The sequence below is a fragment of the Scophthalmus maximus genome, chromosome 9 (genome assembly GCF_022379125.1).
Source record: "Scophthalmus maximus strain ysfricsl-2021 chromosome 9, ASM2237912v1, whole genome shotgun sequence".
NCBI classification, from domain to species: Eukaryota; Metazoa; Chordata; class Actinopteri; order Pleuronectiformes; family Scophthalmidae; genus Scophthalmus; species Scophthalmus maximus.
The window spans coordinates 6620896-6639689 of NC_061523.1; the positions used below are offsets into that span (position 1 = coordinate 6620896).

The 18794-nt window shown below is 43.1% G+C and overlaps 2 protein-coding genes across 5 annotated transcripts; both read right to left on the minus strand.

The window, feature by feature from the left end:
* Positions 1-715: 715 nt before the first annotated feature.
* ap1ar (adaptor related protein complex 1 associated regulatory protein) lies at positions 716-9750 on the minus strand. Of its 3 annotated transcripts, none has more exons than XM_035649991.2 (10): positions 9528-9750; positions 7084-7132; positions 6961-6987; positions 6511-6542; positions 6293-6389; positions 6007-6105; positions 4818-4882; positions 4318-4391; positions 4014-4136; positions 716-3220 (listed from the first exon to the last, which is right to left on the minus strand). In XM_035649991.2, the coding sequence occupies exons 1-10, from the start codon at positions 9596-9598 to the stop codon at positions 2949-2951; spliced, it is 909 nt and encodes a 302-aa protein (XP_035505884.1). In that variant the 5' UTR covers positions 9599-9750; the 3' UTR covers positions 716-2948. The 3 variants fall into 3 exon arrangements, with proteins under 3 accessions (XP_035505884.1, XP_035505885.1, XP_035505887.1); XM_035649992.2 differs by having other exon boundaries at positions 4818-4879; positions 9528-9747; XM_035649994.2 differs by lacking the exon at positions 6007-6105 and having other exon boundaries at positions 4818-4879.
* A 578-nt stretch (positions 9751-10328) lies between these two features.
* cfap100 (cilia and flagella associated protein 100) lies at positions 10329-16600 on the minus strand. Of its 2 annotated transcripts, none has more exons than XM_035649990.2 (16): positions 16466-16600; positions 15749-15828; positions 15582-15638; positions 15389-15492; positions 15035-15254; positions 14845-14909; positions 14448-14611; positions 14197-14277; positions 13845-14032; positions 13675-13759; positions 13401-13443; positions 12475-12629; positions 11667-11796; positions 11324-11526; positions 11108-11201; positions 10329-10903 (listed from the first exon to the last, which is right to left on the minus strand). In XM_035649990.2, the coding sequence occupies exons 2-16, from the start codon at positions 15765-15767 to the stop codon at positions 10778-10780; spliced, it is 1734 nt and encodes a 577-aa protein (XP_035505883.2). In that variant the 5' UTR covers positions 15768-15828; positions 16466-16600; the 3' UTR covers positions 10329-10777. The 2 variants fall into 2 exon arrangements, with proteins under 2 accessions (XP_035505883.2, XP_035505882.2); XM_035649989.2 differs by having other exon boundaries at positions 15582-15641.
* Between the last annotated feature and the right edge of the window lie 2194 nt (positions 16601-18794).

Here is an 18794-nt window from a genome sequence, read left to right on the forward strand (position 1 = left end):
TTTTATTCCCCCTCATGTGCACATTGTGTAGTTTTGTGACCGACTCCCTTCTGGTGAGGTCATCAGGAAGAGACAAATGAGTAATTGTAGTTATACGGATGCATACCAGGGCCTTTCTGTGTGGAGTTTGCATGTTCCCCCCGTGTATGCGTGGGTTCTCGCCGGGTTCTCCGGGTTCCTCCCACAGTCTAAAGAAATGCAGAATGGGGTTAGGTTAATTGGAGACTCTAAATTGACCGTAGGTGTGAATGTGAGAGTTAATGGTTGTCCGTCTCTGTATGGGATGTCCCTTTTAAGTATGGAGTCCTTTATAGGGCTTCTGAAATCACAGTTAAACACACACACACACACACACACACACACAGTCCAATTTTACTAGGCTCTAAGTAGATTTTGTGTACTGGATTCACTTTTTAATTTCCAGTGTAAATTCTTAATTTATATTTCATAGCAAGTATGATTTTGAATTGGCCAGGGTGCCATCTGTAGGCCTCTTAAACTGCCTGTTACTTTGGTTCGTCGTCTTTGAGTCTTGTACTTGAAATGCTTTTGTTTTTGTGAAAGGGAGAAATTCAAACATTCTGCCAGTGTGAGATATCACTCTAAAAATTACATAAATCCCCATAACTGTGTATTTAGTAAGATCTAACAAAGCTTTACAAAGTGAAACGGATGCTGGTTCAGGTAAATACAGTGAATGTATGTGATGCCAAGACATTTTTCAGGTCTTTAATTTTTTTTCTCAGACTCAGTGTGAAAAGGAATGTTGAGTTACATTGTTTGTTTGATTGTTTTTTACAGAAAATTACAGTGATTAATCAGATCATGTAATCAGAGCAAAACATAACACATCGAAATGTGTTTAAAAACAATACTATTGTTAAATGACACACTCGAGTATTAAAGAAAAATCTTTGCAAATGAACCCGTGTCACGTCTACACACAGCAGTGCACTTGTTTCCTCTCCACACAAGTTAATCGTTTCAGTGAATGTCGTCTAGACGCAAATCAAACCTCTACACATTAAAACAGTGCAACCCGACATCTACTCCCGATTCAGACGGAATAAATAATCAACGTGAAAACACTACTGTCTCGGCTCGTGCTCAATAAACGTATGTGAGGTGGGTCAAAATATCAGGGTATAAAAAAATTTAATGCGGAAAAAACGTACACAGCAGATCAGTTGTCTGGGACGCGACAAAGCTCAGGACCACAGAGTCATGTTCGAATATTAGGTGACCTCCGTCCTTACATTCAATTTTTAGATCTCGATCTCCACAAAATATTGCTTTCAGTTTTTAGCAGTAAACACCAATCAGACAAGATTCAGGACTGTTTTTTTTCAGTTGAGAGGAACTGGTTTGGGTTTCAAATCATATCAGATATATATTCATTATACTTGAAAATGATTTTTCTCATAAAAAAAATGTCAAACACCAAATACAAGCAAGAAATGCAGTTCAGAGAAATTATTCGCATTTACAGCTTACTGATGTTGCTTTCAATATGTGACATAGGACACATACTTAGATTTAGGAATTAGTGCTATCAAGAAAATGGTAACTAGCTTCTTAAGGATTTTTTTTCCCACATGCTGCTGTTACCCTCAGAACCAGGTGAAGAAACCATGTGATTTGATGATGGTGTCTCTTTGAAAAGGACCAGTTAAAAAACCCAGATGTTCTACACAACGGGCCCACGAGTCATTGAATGTGCTTAATTATGCTGTTTTATAATAGGGGGTCTGGGTTAATGGAAATGTGCACAATTAGAAACATAATATAACTGAGCATGACAGCAAAAGAATTTCCTTTTTCTGGACATGAGGCAGTTGAGCCCTGAGAGGCGTAATTCATTTAATCTAATTAAGAAGAAGTTGACTTTGAGTCCAGTCAAATTTTCTGTTAAAATATCAGAAAGTACCTAAACTACAGTCACAGAGTCACACTGTTTTTCATCTGGATGGATCCCACACTGGCAAACTGGTGTGCGGCAGATTCAGACTAACAGTATGTAAAATCACTCAGGAAAGCAGCTGATATCAGTGCAGTGAGCACAGTCTTCCTGTCAGAGTGCATGCACTGACATCATTTCCCAAAATGCATGCCTCGTTTGAGGTCGCTGAGCAATCGACCCATGATTCAAAGGAACATAAAAACAACTGATGAAAACAATCCGGGGTCCACCAGGCTCAGATGTGGAAACTGTGGTTGTGTTAATGAACGGAGCCATTGAAATAGTTGAGTCTTATGTTTTACCTTTTTGATCAGCGACCTGAATATGAAATCCAGCTGCTTTTTGGCCTTCATGCAATAACTTAATAAAGGACCACACAGAAAGATTTGTTTTCCTGCAGTGTGGATGTTTTTCTTATGTGCTGACTCAGGTTTTTTTCCCCACCCTCAAATACAAAGAGGAATACTCTTGCAGTTACCACTGAGCAAGGTGCTGACCTCAGAACTGCATTTGGTTCCCAGGCACTGATATGTCGCCCCTCTAGTGGTGTTACATCGTTAGGAATGGTTCAATGCAGACTATAACCTTCACCTGTGAGATTTCAAAAGTGAAAAGAGAACCGTAATAAATGATTCCTCAGGACCATGCCTCCATTTCTGTCATTGATCCTCCTCCTCCTCCCCCTGCAGCACCCGGCGTGCATTGAAAATCAGCACTGACTGAACAATGTGTCAGGTGGTAATGGATGTATTCGATCAGTTACAATGCATAAAATGGTTGGCTAATTTAGCAAATGAAGGCACTGAAAAATGAGTATTGGATAAAAATGTCAGTAGAGATGTTGAGATCCACAACACGTGACCGCAGCATCGGTCTCGTATTACAGAATGTGAAGAGCGAGTTGGTACATTTCCATTTCATGAAGACGAAAAAAGCTGGTTAGCTTCGATGCGACGAGGGCGAATACGTCTTCCTTTGGTGCTGGACACTATCTGTCCTGGTTGTCCGGCCTGAGGCCCAGGTCAGAGGCGTCCTCGGAGGGAGTGTCCAGGACGGGATTGACAAATCCCTCGAATTCAGTGTTCGCACCGTCCTCGGGGTGAGTACTCACAAAATCGTTCTCCCACTCCAGTGCGTTGGAGTCCTCGGAGGCCGAGGCGGGGCCGCTGGTCACCGGCTTGCCGCCGGGCCGCAGCGCCGCGCGCAGGATGTCCTCCTCTGTCCGAGATCTCTCCCAGGCTGGAAGTGCCCGATTGATTCCTACAACACAGGGACACAAGCTGTATGCAGTGAGTCCTCTGGTGGCTGAAAGCCCCTTTCACAATGTGCGACCTGTTCCGATAAAACCAAATTTAAAACATCACCTACCACACTTGATTGTATTTCATGGAACCTAACTTAAATGGACATATCCCAGTGTTGAGTGTGTGTAGGATTGTACGACTGAGCCGAGTAGACTGTACATATCTGTTATGGTGTAACACAGGAAACTCAGGTAAACAGGAGCTTTTGTCATGGGGAATAAATATTAATAAACCCTGGGCTGAGGCAGCCGCATGAAGCTGAGCGGGGAACTGCAGTCCAACAGTACCCCACCTTAGAACAACACATAATAATACAGATAATAATTTGAAGCTTCTGTTGCGGCACGATTAAAAAATGAGTTTTTTTGCTGATTTTGCCTTGTTTTGCATCTTCCATTCAAACACACAAAGCGACTTTTGAGGAGGGTTGGTCAGAGGCTGCATATACAGTAAAGGGGGTGATACATATAACTTATAGTGTATGCAAGGTGAACAAAGGGCCTGATCTGCTCATACTCCCTCCTCTCTACTGCAGTGTCACTGAAAAACAGAATAAATCTTGGCCGGAAAACAGAGCCCGTGGTGTGAAGAAGAGAAAAACTCAGACTCTGGCTCCTCAGTGCGATCGAAGCCGTGAACGGGATTTTGTTTTTGTGACCAAGCTCAACTTTGCAGCCCAAGAGTCAAAGGCAAAACTCAACAGCTTAGATACAGAAAACGTTTTAATGAGCAAAAAATTTGAATCCCACCTTCCTCATCCTCCCACTCGAGGTCCAGCGAGGTCCCGTCGTCATTGGTGGAGCGGGTCTTAGTGGTGAAGTCCCAGCTACACTCTGTGTTGGGAGTCACCACATTGGTGTCAGAGGGAAGTCCTGGGGAGGAAAAGAGAAAGAGTCACTTATTACAGTGGAGTGCATGAAAGTATCATATCTTTTCATGGAAATGCAGTATGCGCTTATCTGATAAACAACACAAAAAAATGCTATCAGCTCAAATGTTTTATTCATGTACGTTGTTAGAGTAAATACAATTAAGGCGAGAAGATTCACTCACTGTTGCTCCTGAAAGCCTCGGACTGGGCTTTTACATTCTGGATGTAGACGTCGAACTCCTCCCCAGAGGTTTGTCTGAAACGGATGATAATGAATCAACACGAGAATAACACAACTGTGAGTCCACTCACACTCTGAAAAAAAAAAAAAAACATCTGACCCAAAACTCAGTGGGGCTTAATAAACCTTCCTGCTGAGGCTTTTATTTTATATATGCTTTGGAGGAGATGGAAGCTGATACTGTGCTCTCAGCCTTGTTGATGCAGCCTCCTCTCGTTACCACATGAACAGTATGAGGATCTGTCTGCTCCCTTCTGGCAAAGTGGAGACGAGGTGAGCATTGAATTCTGAGACTGGACACCTTGTAGTGCTGTAATATTTGCTTTGCAGCGTACACACTGCGTGACATATGAAAACTAAAACCAAAGGAGAGCCTCATGACCCGCAGTCTGTCCTCGGCTCAACAACTATTCTATTGTCTCGTGAACTGAGCTGACTCACTTTCTTTGCACAGTCTCTCTGCCAGGGCCATCTGTTTTCCCCCGCGTCCTCTGGGCAGGCAGCTGCTGACCAAAACATCATAGATCAAGACAAGACAAGACAAGACAAGAAAAAGGGAAATATCTTAAAATTCAGACAAGACTAGATTGGGAACACACGAGCAAATAACTTTAACAAAACAAAGTGACTGCAAAGAAACAGTGGAATGTGGCAGGAAGAGCAAATATGGAATCATTATCATTTAATAATATCACATAATAATGTAAGCCATTTTCAAGCTTTGTTGTTGAAACTGTACAGGAAATATGAAGCCAAGCCATTCATGGTGCCTGATGAGGGTTAGGGTTAAGACCAAGCAAAAGATAATGGGATTTTTTTTTATTGACCTTTTTGTCTCAGGTCACTGCCTGTAGTGCCTGACTAAATAAACGTGACGTCTTTAGACTCGCCACTATGAAGAGGCTTGAAATGACAATGGACTGTTCCACTGCAACTATGATGTACCCATTGATTAGTTTTCTCTAAATGGTTATTAAGAATTAGGCATGTCACGATAACTACTTATTGTTCAACGATATTTGCCCCACAAATTATTGCGATGAACAATATTATCGTCATCTTTCGAAACTGAATCATATAAGCTTGGTCGTTGCGCGTGAAAGTCTGACACGATTTGTGTTGCTGCTGAGAGAAATGTTATCCAATGGAGCCTGTAAAAAAATTACTAAGAATTGCCTATTTTCTGACATTTTATGGACCAAACCAGTGATTTATTAATCATACGACGAGAACAGATGAGAGGATAGAAGCAGCGAGACTCGCTGGACTGTTGTTGACATTCATTCTTATGTTAACAAACACGCATGTAGGCACAATGGCTGTTATCGAGGCCAATACAAATTATTGAGTTAATATTTATTTAACGTACGATAACTTGATGACATCATTATCGTGACAGGCCTATTAAGGATGCTACTAATGCTACAAACACTCAGACAGACAAAGTTTCCCCGGCTGAATAACAGTGTCAGGTTAATGAGCACAAAACAAGCACAGACAAGTATCACTGTGTCCTTTAAGGCACAGAGGGCTAACGGCGTGAAATGCACGGGGCCAGTAGGTTAGAGGAGGAGTTGTAAAGCCAAGCAGTGAGTCAAACTGGCAGAGGCAGCGCTCTGTGCCGCCTCACCTCCTTCACTTTTCGCTCGCGCGCCAACCTGGCGGCCTCACGCTGGGCGGCATTTCTAGCCTCCTCTTCTAGCCTTAACTTCTCCTCTTGTGCCTCTAACTGAGCGGAAACAACAAACATGAAAACAAAAACACAAGACACAGAACAGAAAATTACAAAAACAGAAAAAACAATGGGAGCAAATTAAAAATAAGCACAAAAAATAGGTCTAAAAACGTAAAATTAAACAATGGGGGCTGTTAATCCCACTTGAGTTGCTTTCCAAAAAAAATTCATTGTGTCTTACCTCTGTGTGTAGCTTCTGGTCGATCAGGATCTGCTCGTCTGTGATCGCAGTGTAGCGGTGATCTCTGAGGTGCTTGATCTCATCTGCACTGATAGGCCTAATAAGAGAACAAAAAATAGAAACCCGAAGGTAAATTATTTATTCTGAATTCTTTTGAAGTTCTTTTTGTCAAAGAAGACTCGAGATCAAATTTTTCTTTTTGTCACAAGGCCTCTTACCTTGGGCAGGGCTGCGGACTCTCCCCCTCCCCCTGTGATGCAAACAAACACAACATGAACACTGAACTCCAGCGTAAAACGCATCTACGCCACTGTACAGTTGGACTCAAGTGCTACTAGTCTGGGACTCTGCAGACAGTAATCGAGTTACTCCTTGAGAGGAATTATGGAAGTCTGCCATTATTACAGTGATGGGTGCGCACATCGTTTTCTGTCCATCACTGGAGAGCGGCTTTCTCGAGGAAAGTCTGGAAGTAAAACGTGTCCTGGGAGTAGCAGATGAATGCAGCTTTTAATTAAGACTATATGACTTATAAAAAAGTTACTCAGCCTCATAGAATGTAATTGGGTCCAGAGCAGTAGAATAATAATAAAGTTGAGAGAAAACTTATTTGGGCACTGAAAGCTCTTAAATATAAACATCATCAGAAAGACGGAAGTCAGATTTACCTCATCGCTCTCCACCAGGTTTTCAAACTGCAGAATAGAGAGTCACAATTAGACATAACATTACACTGAATAATCCTCAATAAAATAAAAAGGAAACATCACTAGTAAAGGTATGAGACATACCTCTATTGTGTAATGTTCGCCCGTGGTGCTGCTTCGGAAATATTTGGATCTGTAAGAACGATTTGGAGAACATGAGCACACTGAGTAGCTACACAGGGAAACGACAGCTTAAAACATATAAACTTAATTGCTGTGATTGTAAACGCATACCGCGTGTTCGTACGATTTGTACAATGTATAACAATCTTTGAGGAATCCCCTTACTGTAAAATAGGACTGTGACTTCACACTGCATGTTTAGTAATTAACAACAGCTTAAATTCTGGAGAACCTCTAAATCACAAACTGTTGGATAATTCAATTTAATGGTATCAGCTTTTTGCTTTCTCTGACTTTGGAAACATGTACATAGAAATGAAAATGTTTGCATTGTTTTGAAAAACAATGTTTGCATTAACTATGTTAATGATGATACTGGATTAAAAAAAATATTCAAACAAAATTATGTGATCATAAATAGGCTCCAGCAAAAGTTTGACCTCTAAAAGCTGATAGCTGTCTATAACAAATGGTCAAAGATTTTTTTTTTGTTGCTCTGGCAGCCAGTCCACTCCATCTGTCTGGATCACATTATTTATTCATCATTGATCATTAATAGCCTTTATTGTCATTATATTACAATGAATACAACGTAATTGCAGTGGTGCTTAAAGAAACTATATTGCACACATCTGTATAGAAAATAAACACACATATATAAACACACACACACACACACACACACACACACACACACACACACACACACACACACACACACACACACACACACACACACACACACACACACACACACACACACACACACACACACACACACACACACACACACAACATTCCACGTCATATCCAAACATTCATCATAAAACAAGGGCAGCTAGGTTGTGATAAATAATAAATATATTGCACAGATCTTAATTATAATATAATGTCACACAGATCAGTAAAGTGAACGTTTGTCTGACATCATGTCTGGATCAACATTATTGACCCAGACATGCGACCAGTCAAGTTTACAAAACAAAATACGATGCATGCAAAAATCATCAAACCTTAATGCCAGTGATCTGTTGAATGCAGTGGTGATTTATAGTCTATGGACTAATGTGCCATTCTATCAAAAACATGGTTTGTGTCTCAAAAGATTCGTCAGAGAACTGTCTGTGATTTTTTTTCTGGAATCAAACTGCTCAGTTGCTCTTGTCTGGCTGAAACCTAAAAGCATGTTGCGACATCTCGGCAGGTGTTTAACCTGTGACCGGCTATAAGAAATGGGTTACACGTGACACAACTGACACATCAAACCCCCTTTGCTCGTTATATCTTAGATTTCATTGTAGACTAATTTAAGATGGTCAAATCTAAAAAAAACAAAACAACAACAACTTTCCAACCCTTTTGGGGTTATTTCGCTGGGTGTGGTGTGGACCACACCCTACATGTTATATCACTCTGGTCAAGATCAGTCATTTAAGATAAGATAAGATAAGATATTCCTTTATTCCTCCCACAATGGGGACATTTGTTTGTTACAGCAGCACAGTGGACAGAATATAGGAGAAAAAGCAGAACACTATGCTGCAATAATTTTACACTATTACAGCATGGAGCTTGTGGAAACAAGCGGATATCAATATATGAGGTTTCCAAACTGCCACTTTCAGACTGATAACCTTGTAACTGCTGTATCGGCCAGCTTCAATATGGAAACACAAGGGGGTGATTGTGCGGGCGGAGAGCACATCCTTCTCTAATCCGAACAAAGCTCAGGGTTTGAAAAAAACCCAACATCAATTATTAATGTTAAAATTTGGTGACACACCGGCCAGTTTAGTGACGCAAGGAGCAACAGACAATCGAGCCTCAGTGTGTGTGTGTGTGTGTGTGTGTGTGTTAGGAGTTCAGTTAAGATCCTGAGGTCTCAGTATTGGTCCTCAGACCTCTCCATCATCTCTGTCTCGGTGAGTCTTCCGTGCTCGAGCTCTCTATTTGGCTCGACCCGGCTAACTCCCCTGTCCACACCGGTGACAGTGGGGCGGGGTCCTGTCCTGCTGCTGGCCCCGTCCGCCTGCAGGGGGTCACACCCCGCACAGCCGAACAGCCGGTACCTCACTGACCAAGACTTCATGGTCTCGGGTGCAACCTCCCCAACGCACAGAGCTGCCAAAAAGTCCTTCAAAACACACACACACACACACGCACACACACACACACACACACACACACACACACACACACACACACACACAGACAGACAGACAGACAGACAGACAGACAGACAGACAGACAGACAGACAGACAGACAGACAGACAGACGCACGCACGCGCCACAGATATTAGCTAACCAAATATGAGCTAACGCCTTAGCAGCACCCGGATACACCGCCGGTTTTCGGAGGATGCTAGTCGGTTAGCTCGCCCCGCCACAGCCGCGTTTCACCTACCCGCCTCCTCTCTGGATCCGGTTGGCTTCCCTCCTGAAGAGCCCGACACAGTTTGCCCAGCAGTTACCCATCGCATTGTCAAAAGTCGTTTGGTGTCTAGCTGCGGGACAGCTTTCTGGCGCCTCACTGCCGGTGGCTACATCTCCAGGTGTCAGGTCCCAGGTCCAGTCCTCTTCCTCAGCCACTTCCTGGTCCTCCTTCCTCTCCGGCTGATGACGTGCCACACGGACGCGTTCAACACCGCCGCCTACTGGCGTATTGCTGTAGTTGCGCTGTAGTTATTCTGTAGTCATACTGTCGTTTCTTCTGGAATTATACTGTCATTTGACTGTAGTTATATTAACTTTTACTGTACTTTTACCCCTTTGCTGTAGTCATACTGTTATTTTACTGTCGTTGTTCTAACTTTTTTCTACTTTTTAATTTAGTTGCACTGTAGTTTTGCTGTAGTTATACTAAAGTTTTACTGAGGTATTCTGTTGTTGTACTGTAGTTTTCTTATAGATATATTGTCTTTTTACTGTAGTTATACTGACTTTAACAGTACCTTTACTTTAGTTGTACTGTAGTTTTGCTGTAGTTATACTGTTCATTTACTTTAGTTAAAGTGTAGTTTTGCTCTAGTTATACTAAAATTTTACTGTCCTTCTACATTAGTTATACTGTAGTTATGGGGTATTGGTGTTTGGTGTAGTGTTATAAAAAGATTAGACAGAATTTAAACCTACAAAAAAATCACCATTATCATATTGCTAATTACGTTTCATAGGTAGAGGCAATAAAAAGGTCACTTGATAAATCTGAGGGGTGAAGAGATGATAAATGGTTTTATTGAAATTTAACCATGTAAGTTTAAAAATCCTTGCAACTCACTAATATCTAAATCCTGACATGAGTTTATTGAAATAAGAGATGTTGCCATATCAAATAAAACCTTTTTATATTCCTTTTTAGAGAAAATGTTATTATTTTTTTCTAGCTGGAAGAACATTGAGTGGGTTGATGGGTTCTTCTGCTTCAAATTTAAAGAATCAATCTACTTGCTAACACTGTTTACAATATATATATAAATATATTTCTTGTTTGACAGCTCAATATCAGGACCTTTCACATCATACTATTTGCTTTACTTAAGTACAGCATTAACAGGGACTCAGTAATTCACAGCAATCACTGCATCATTTTACTTTATATTGTTCGTACTTTAAAAGTCCAAAATTCAGTTTCTCTCCCTCAAATGTAGATTCAGTTCACTCTGTCTCCTCGGAGGTGAAGAGGTAGGCATGGAGCTCATCCTCAGCGTGGATGTTGTCCACTTTAGTGACTTTGACTTTCTGGGCAACAGGCAAACATCTGGGCATGAGCTTCCTCCCACTCTGAAAGAAAACTTTATCGTGAGTCTTTTTTTTTTTTTTTTACACTTACAGCAGACCTAGCTTCAGACTTTAAGGCAGCGTTCCATCAAAAAGAATGTAGTAATAGTTTACTTATAGAAGATGTGATGTTTACTTCTGGTATCACAAAATTCAAAAGATAGTATAAAAAGGCTGCATGAATGAGTTTTAAGGGAAATGACTTACTATTTTCTTGGAGTCAGCCAGGGATCGCTCCAAATACCTCTCCATCCTCTCTTTCTGTTTCTCTCTCTGCTCCCTCAGCAGTTCTTCACGCTCCCTGCACCATGAAGGACGAAGACAGGGGATCGTTAAACTAACATGCTGCTGAGCTACGATGGAACGTCACAGCCATTTATCTTCCCGGAAGGCGTGAATTCGCCTCCAGCCGATGGAGAGTACCTGCTCCTCCGCTCGCTGTCCTTGATCTTCTTCATCATTGCCACGCTTTCTTCAGGCATGCTCTCGAGGCTCTGCAGCAGCACGGACAGGTGGTTCTCAATGCTGGCCAGCTTCTCCAAGGTGCTGAGGTTGGTCACCCTGTCATCCACGCAGGCGCGGTGCACCTCCGCCACTTTCTCGCCGAGAGCGTCGAGCATCACGTCCTGTCAGCGAGAGACGGACACACTGAGCATGCTGCATGCAATCCGCCGGAGAACAGCTCAGTGCTGTCACATGCAGCTTTAAGATTTAAAAAAGTGACCGGAGAGAGGATGTTTTAAACGCGCTTTGTGCCCCTGCTTACCTGGTCTTCGCTGTTTAACGAGACGTGGAGCTGAACCTTCTGTTTGAGCCGGTTGCCTCTCGCCTTCTCTTCGTTGATCCTCTGGTTGATGTCATTTATCTGCAGTTTCAACTGCTCCTCATCGTTTTCACTACAGACAGAGAAGGTTGTGATTGGGAGGGGGTAATGAATGGATGAATTTTGTATGAATGAAATTGGCAAATCAGCAAGAAGGTTCTGGGCCTTTCTGTGTGGAGTTTGCATGTTCTCCCCGTGTATGCGTGGGTTCTCTCCGGGTACTCTGGCTTCCTCCCACAGCCCAAAGACACGCAGATTGGGATTAGGTTAATTGACTCTAAATTGACCGTAGGTGTGTGATTGAATGGTTGTCCGTCTCTGTATGTGGCCCTGCGATAGGCTGGCGACCTGTCCAGGGTGTACCCTGCTTCTCGCCCAATGTCAGCTGCAATTGGCTCCAGCCGCCCCGTGAGCTTTTATGGAAAAAGTGGTATTGATAATTGATGGATGGATGGATGGATGGATGAAACTTCCAAATCCCAATTAAAAAAAGTTCAGCGAGTGGGGGAAAGGGATGATGTGTATGTCAAGAAGGTGAAGAAAGGGTTGGCATTTTTTTTTTTGGTTTGCACTTTCTAATTTTGGCTGAAACTCATATCCACATTAAAAGAGTTAATGTTAAGACAATAAAAAAAAGAATACAGGTAACAGTTCTTGTGACCATATAGTGAAATGCTCACAGAAGAAATTTTTAAAGAAAGACCACAGGTGAAAACTGCCAATGGCAAATCCATTGACCCGCGGCGCTCACATCTTCTTCCTGGCCGTGCCCAACGACTGGCGGAGCTCCTCCGCCGCCTCCTCCACCCTGGTAGAGTTCTGAATCAGGGACAAGTTCTGCTCTGTCAGCGCAGTAACCAGATCCAGGAGCTGATGGGGATCAGAGAAGTACAGCTCTGGCTCCTCCTGCACGGAGGTGACACACACACACACACACACACACACACACACACACACACGACACAAAAGATTGGCGAAGACACGTGCACTGTGAGCGCTGCAAATACAAACTGGAGAATAAAAAAAGGACAAGATTGCTTAAGTAGACGTTTCCAGTGAAGGGAAACTATGGCAAGCCTTTTGAACATATATTGCATATCCTTGATATCAGACGTCAGGTTCCTCCACTAGTTAACTAGTAAAAGCCAAAAGACTCACAAGTTCACTAGTTGGACTGTTTCTGGACTTTACTAGTTAACCTAGTGCAGTCCAAAATGTCTACTAGTTAACTAGTAAAAGCCAAATTGCTCACTAGTTAACTAGTAACACACAACGCTGATGAGGAGGAGTAGACCGAGGGATTTGAGGCTTCCTATTGGCTGTTCAGTTCAAAATAAACAATGTAAACTAATCAGGACTCAGGATTTTGTCCATATCCCGCCTTCTTCATGTGCATGTTGCTAGTGTCTGCAGTGTGCGGCCTACTTGTAAACTAGTCAAGGCGTTCACTAGTTAACTAGTAGGCTGAAACCATGTTTACTAGTTAACAAGTGAGAGCTTTTGCAGCTCACCAGTTAACTAGTAGGACTTTTAGCGTGACTAGTTCGGACCACTAGTGCGTCAAACAGCTGACTAGTTTGGACTAGTACTGACAAAGAGCCAACTAGTTGAGGAACCTGACGTCTGATATCAAGGATATGGAATATATGTTGAAAAGGCTTGCCATAGAAAACTGACCTCATACTCTGAGCTGTCACCATCCAGTTTAGATCTTGTGATCCTGAAATGCCCCCCCAAAAATAGAGCTTGGGGTCAGGAGAAAGTTTTCGTAGCAGCTTGTAAACAGGATTTCACATGAAGTGTCTGCATTATTTTCTAAATAACTGTGGTTAGTAGAATTTTTAAATATGTTTATTTTGCCATCTTGCCTTCAAGACAAATAGTGGACGTGCAGAAGAAAACCAGCGTCAGTGTTGTGAGTTGGGTGAGTGTGCTGCCGGTGTTTCCTCACCGCGTGTCGCCGTGGGCCGAGGACGGCCCGGTCTCTCTGAGGGGAGGCAGCTCTCGACCTGGACTGGACGCCCTGCTCTCCGAACCTGCGCACACGTTCTCGTTCACATCACACAACTGGCACCGGTTTCATTAACTATACACTGTCTTGCACCAGAGTGAAGTACTCGCCCTTGTTGCTAATTGCAGACTCCACCGGCTGCTTTTTCTGCTCGCCCCGCGTGTCTTCGACAGACAGGACTCTAGCTCCCGAAGCCTTGGCTCTCTGGGCCTCCTGCCACTCTGGAGGAGACAGCTTGAACAGGAGCTCCTTGTACCTCTTGTAGTCCACCAGGATTTCTTCGGACTTGGCGAGTTCACTGTGACGAAGAGAGAGTTTGTTGGAATCCACGCGACACGACACCGTGCCCTTTCCGGCTTCATTCACCTTTGTGTATAGTTCACTCCCTTTGCATCTTTTTCAATATTTACTTTTATGCACGCAAAATATGGTTAACTGACATAGACATGTTAATCGTACGACCTTGTTATGGTCCCTATTTCAGCCGTCAGTTTCTTGATCTTGGCAGTCTTCTCCTGTTTGGACTTGGCCTCCCGTTCGAAGCTGACGACAGAGACAACACAACCATCTGCTGCAATGCGACTCTTTGGACATCTGCGCGAATGTCCTCGCGTTCAGAACAAACACCAGTCTGTACTGAAATGTATGATAATAGTCGGACGTCTTTATTTGCGATGGCACGCCGAGGCACCATTTCACGTGTGGACACTCACAACGTTCTGGCCTCCACCGACTTCTTCTCGTTCTCCCTGAGGAACTCCTCGAAGCTGAGGTTGTCTCCCTCGATGGTCCTTTCAAGCCGCCGAAGCTGCCTCTCCTCTTTCGCGATGGCCCTGTCCATCTTCGAAATCTCACTCCTCTTCGTCATCAGAGATAACTGAACGAGGAGGAATGAGGGAGGTAATTGAAGGGGAGCACAAACACAGTCAGAGACACAGTGGCAAGTGGGAGGAGTAGATACTGAGCAGTAGTATGTGGTTGAGGATAGCAGACAAAAGGCAAACATTCACACAAAAAGCGCCAAGTCTGAGTAGAGTGAGACGCTCACTGTGATTTTTTTAAATGAATTCATCTGAATTCGGATCTTAGTTACTCCTAATAATAATTTACCTCCAACACGGCCTTCTGCCGTTCCATGGAGATCAAGTCATGCTTGCTGTCTTTTGAAATGTTTTCTGGGGTCAGAGGACAGACAGAATTGTTCACATTTAAATTATGAAGTTGCGCACATTAAAAAAAAAAGAAGCTCCGAGTAGCACTTCTACAAGATTTGGCACGCGTCGACCATCTGCTCTCTCACCTCGTCTCATCATGGCCATCTTCAGCTCGTGCCTGCCTGGTGTCGGTTTAGGCAAAGTAGTTTTACCCTTGATCTGTTTCAGATTCTTCATCTTCTCCTTTTTCTCCTCCTCCTCCTCCTCCTCCACTTCTCCCACCAGCTCTTTCTTCAGCTTGGCCATCATTCGCGCAGCGTGGGTCGTCTTCTCTTCAATTGGCAGAGCCAGGAATTTACGCGTCTCCTGAGCACGGAGGAGAACAGCAGCATGACTTCGACGTATTTTTAGACTTTTTGCAGAATCTGAGTCATGTGCTGGAATAATAGAAAAGACAAATCTTTTCCATATCCTAAATTTGTGTTCAAGCGCACGCCAACCTCCTTTTGGTCCTTTTTTTCTTTTGCACTCAGTAGAAAAATGCTATTGTTGTCTGGCACTTTGAATGGGCTCTGTCGCGTCTCCCTCCTCGCTCTGCGCATGTCTACACACAGTGGAGGGACACAACAGAACAAATCAGAGGAAGTCTCCTATAGTCGAAGGTCTCCAGATTTGTCTCATTGCCCACTTCACCTTGTTTATGTGATTTGGCAGCGCCATCAGTGGCGCCTGAAGAAATCTCTGGCTCCTCTGCTGAATAGAAAATGATAAAAATGACACATGGTAATCAATAATGGATCAGTTACTGACACGAGTTGAGTTGTTTCTTGCGTGTGAATAGCATGACAACAGAAACCTACTGGCTTGTGGTGCTGACATGTCTGAGGTTTCCTCTGGCAGCTGTTGCTTCACTGCACCGGGCGGTGTTTAATTTTGGCTTCTTATTACAGAAAGGAAACAAATTTATACTTCTCCATTAACCCAAACAATCCATTTTATTGAAAGCAGAAATGGGCATATCTCATGTAAGGTTTAGAAGTGAGGAATATTCATATATTCATGTTAATTCATTTACAATACATTTACAATGTTCAGAGTTATTATTACTATTTATGTTAGTATTATCCGTCTCCATCCTGATGTTAACTCGTATCTAGAGTGACACTTTCCAAACCCAGGATCCCCTGGGATGTTTCCACCCTCTGGGTCAATGACCAAAGGTTCACAGATCTCTGCATATACTTTTTTTTCCACAAGACGCATCCATACAGGCGATTATTCATATTGTTTACTGGCCATTTCCTGGCTTTGAGATGTAAGTATTACTTTTAAAGGCTCACACACACAGTTGCTGTTTAGACCTGTGTAGGTTGGAGGAATGCTGGGAATGACGTGATGTCATCAAACGCAACGTGCTGCTAATTATGATTAAAGTGGCACAAGACAAACACAGTTTGTATTTCTTTTTTTTTATCATGATAAGCAAATCCTGGCTCTAGCTACTGTACAAATTCGCATAAGGAAAACAGTGTAGGCCTCTAGTCTTTCAACTGGTGTTGATGAAGAAGTTTACCTACCGTCTGATACTGTCGGTGGCAGTGGAAAACACACCAGCAGCGCGGCGTTTCATTTGTGTACGGTCGTCGTGGTAACGGCTGCCTTCACGGTTCCCTCGTAAAGTGTACACGCGTGGTGGAGTATGTGTTTACCATCTAACACAGCTGTTCCCTGTCCTCATTAATGCCTCAGATAACTTTTCATATTTTTTGTTTAGACGAGGTTTGGTCTGTGAAGTTTTTGATTTGGGTTTGGTGATCAAAAATGGTAAAATAAAGAAATAAAGAAATACATTAAAAAAATAATCAAACTCTAAAAAAGTGAAACAAGGCTAGTGAAACTACTGTGGGTGTGGTCTGAAAGTCGGCCAACTATCATCTTGCAAAGGTAAAGTTAGCAGGAAGAGGAAAATTGTGTGGGCCAATCATATTCATTCACCACTAGATGGCATCGACAGATCACATGCACACACACATTCTGTCCAAGGCTGAGCTCAGTATTCCCTGTGCTGGGTCGCCTTGTTGAGCAGGCAAACCCAGATTTCAGGGCTATATGCTTTTAATATAAAGGTGAATCCATGTGTCAGTGATGATTTCTTCCCAAGTTAGCAGGAACGTGATCGCCTGCACCTCTTTTCTCTCCCCGCTGTGTTCAAGTCAATATAGAATCTAATGCTGTACATTGCCTCCCACGCATCCACACATGACCCTGCACATCTCGGCTCAGCAGAGCAGCCCACACACTACACTCGCTTGTAGGAAATCCCAGTGTCAGATTGTCAGGGTGAAAGTAAAGCAAACATATGTCTCGATCGAGCGTTGGCTCTCGCAACGAGAAAAAAGGGGCACGTTGTGTGAGGAAAGGAGGGATGGTGCTTTTTTTATTCAGATCTGAAGGGGCGGGTTCATGCTCAGGAGTCAAAAGGGAAGCTAAAGCAGCCACTGGCACAAGGATTTGTTTTTTTTTTAAATCCCCAACTTGCCTTGAATTATTGTTTTCACAGTGTTTCTCCCTGCAGTCCTTTGGAGGCAGCTGCCAAGAAAGTTGCCCTGCATCCTACAGTGTCACTGCCCCGCAATGGAGGCAACAGCGGTTGCTTTAGCTATCAAGATGCGGTAAGAGCAGCTGGTTTCTTTGCAGCAATGCACGAGTTGTTCCGAGCTTTACAGACTGCCTCCGTCCTCCTCCGCTCTTGCAGCCCGACGACGGTGGATACTGGGTATTATATAAGAGGTGAACAAGCCAATTCAGCCTTCCATGCATAATGAGAACGACAGCGTTCATTTCAAACGTAATTATCGCCGCCACCTTCGATGCACACAAAAAACCTTTCGAAATAAGGAAAAAAGATTGCTCATCCGATACATTGACAGTCAAGGCAGACGGTTATAAGTTATAAAGTGACGCATTCCTTGACCAACATATTCACTTCAGGACTGTTGCACGGGTACTTATTTTCATGCGTCTTGCATTCCAAACTCTGAGGTCAACTTAGCTTCTTCGGAGGTCTTCTTCTGCAACATTGCATTGAATGATGGTTCAATTCCCTTTTAAATTTCCCCATACACAAGCCCATCTCTTCTGTGCTGTCATAACTATCAGCAATATAACACAACTCCAATGGCATGTTGCAGCCACCTGCAAGCACAGGACCTCCCCTGTTCGACTGGGAACTGTGTTGTCTCTAACTTTGGCTTGTTACCAAAGGTACTGCAGCAGCGGGACATGTCAAAGGAAGCCCAGGGAGGAGGCTTTCATGTATTTTTGTCACTTATTTCAAATAACAATCGTGTCAGTTATTCATATTTAGCCAAACAAACACTGAAGGAACATGACTGGCAAAGCCTCAGACGTTAATGAAAGAGCTCAATTGATTAATTCATAGTGCCGTGATTATGCTTTCGCTGTTCTCTCAAACAATCGGTTTAATTATATGAATTACGGTGCATGTGAAGACATTTTTTGTTAAATATAGGAGACTCAGAAGCGTGTCTAACGCCAGTTTACACTGAATAATTATTTACCGGGAAACGAGTGAATCTTCAGCTTGACAAAAACCCCCCCCCCCACAGAAATTGAGACGTTATTCAAATCTCCAACAGGCCTGTTGTAAAGAGGACAACACTCTTTTTTCTAATACACACTTGATCAATGCACTAAAACCTGGATGGGTAATTAAGTTGAAATCCTGCCAAGACAACAGTTTCTCTCGGGTCCAGACCACAGCGCAGCAGCGATTGAAATGAAACCGCCGTGTTGCTTGTTGAACTGGTGACTGGTGGAGACAACGCAGCTGGGGGGAGGAACGGAAACTGGATTGCAGATTTCTAGCTGCCAAACAAATATACA

Excerpts from the sequence above, each read along its gene's own strand:
- ap1ar (XM_035649991.2), bottom strand. The coding sequence starts at position 9,598 with ATGGGTAACTGCTGGGCAAACTGTGTCGGGCTCTTCAGGAGGGAAGCC. Across the intron at positions 4,137-4,317 it reads CGAGGCTTTCAGGAGCAACA|GACTTCCCTCTGACACCAAT; the intron begins GTGAGTGAATCT and ends TTTCCTCCCCAG. Across the intron at positions 3,221-4,013 it reads CGAGTGGGAGGATGAGGAAG|GAATCAATCGGGCACTTCCA; the intron begins GTGGGATTCAAA and ends CCTGTGTTGTAG.
- cfap100 (XM_035649989.2), bottom strand. Across the intron at positions 14,278-14,447 it reads TCGGTGGAGGCCAGAACGTT|CTTCGAACGGGAGGCCAAGT; the intron begins GTGAGTGTCCAC and ends CTCTGTCGTCAG. Across the intron at positions 11,527-11,666 it reads CGTTAAACAGCGAAGACCAG|GACGTGATGCTCGACGCTCT; the intron begins GTAAGCAGGGGC and ends TCTCGCTGACAG.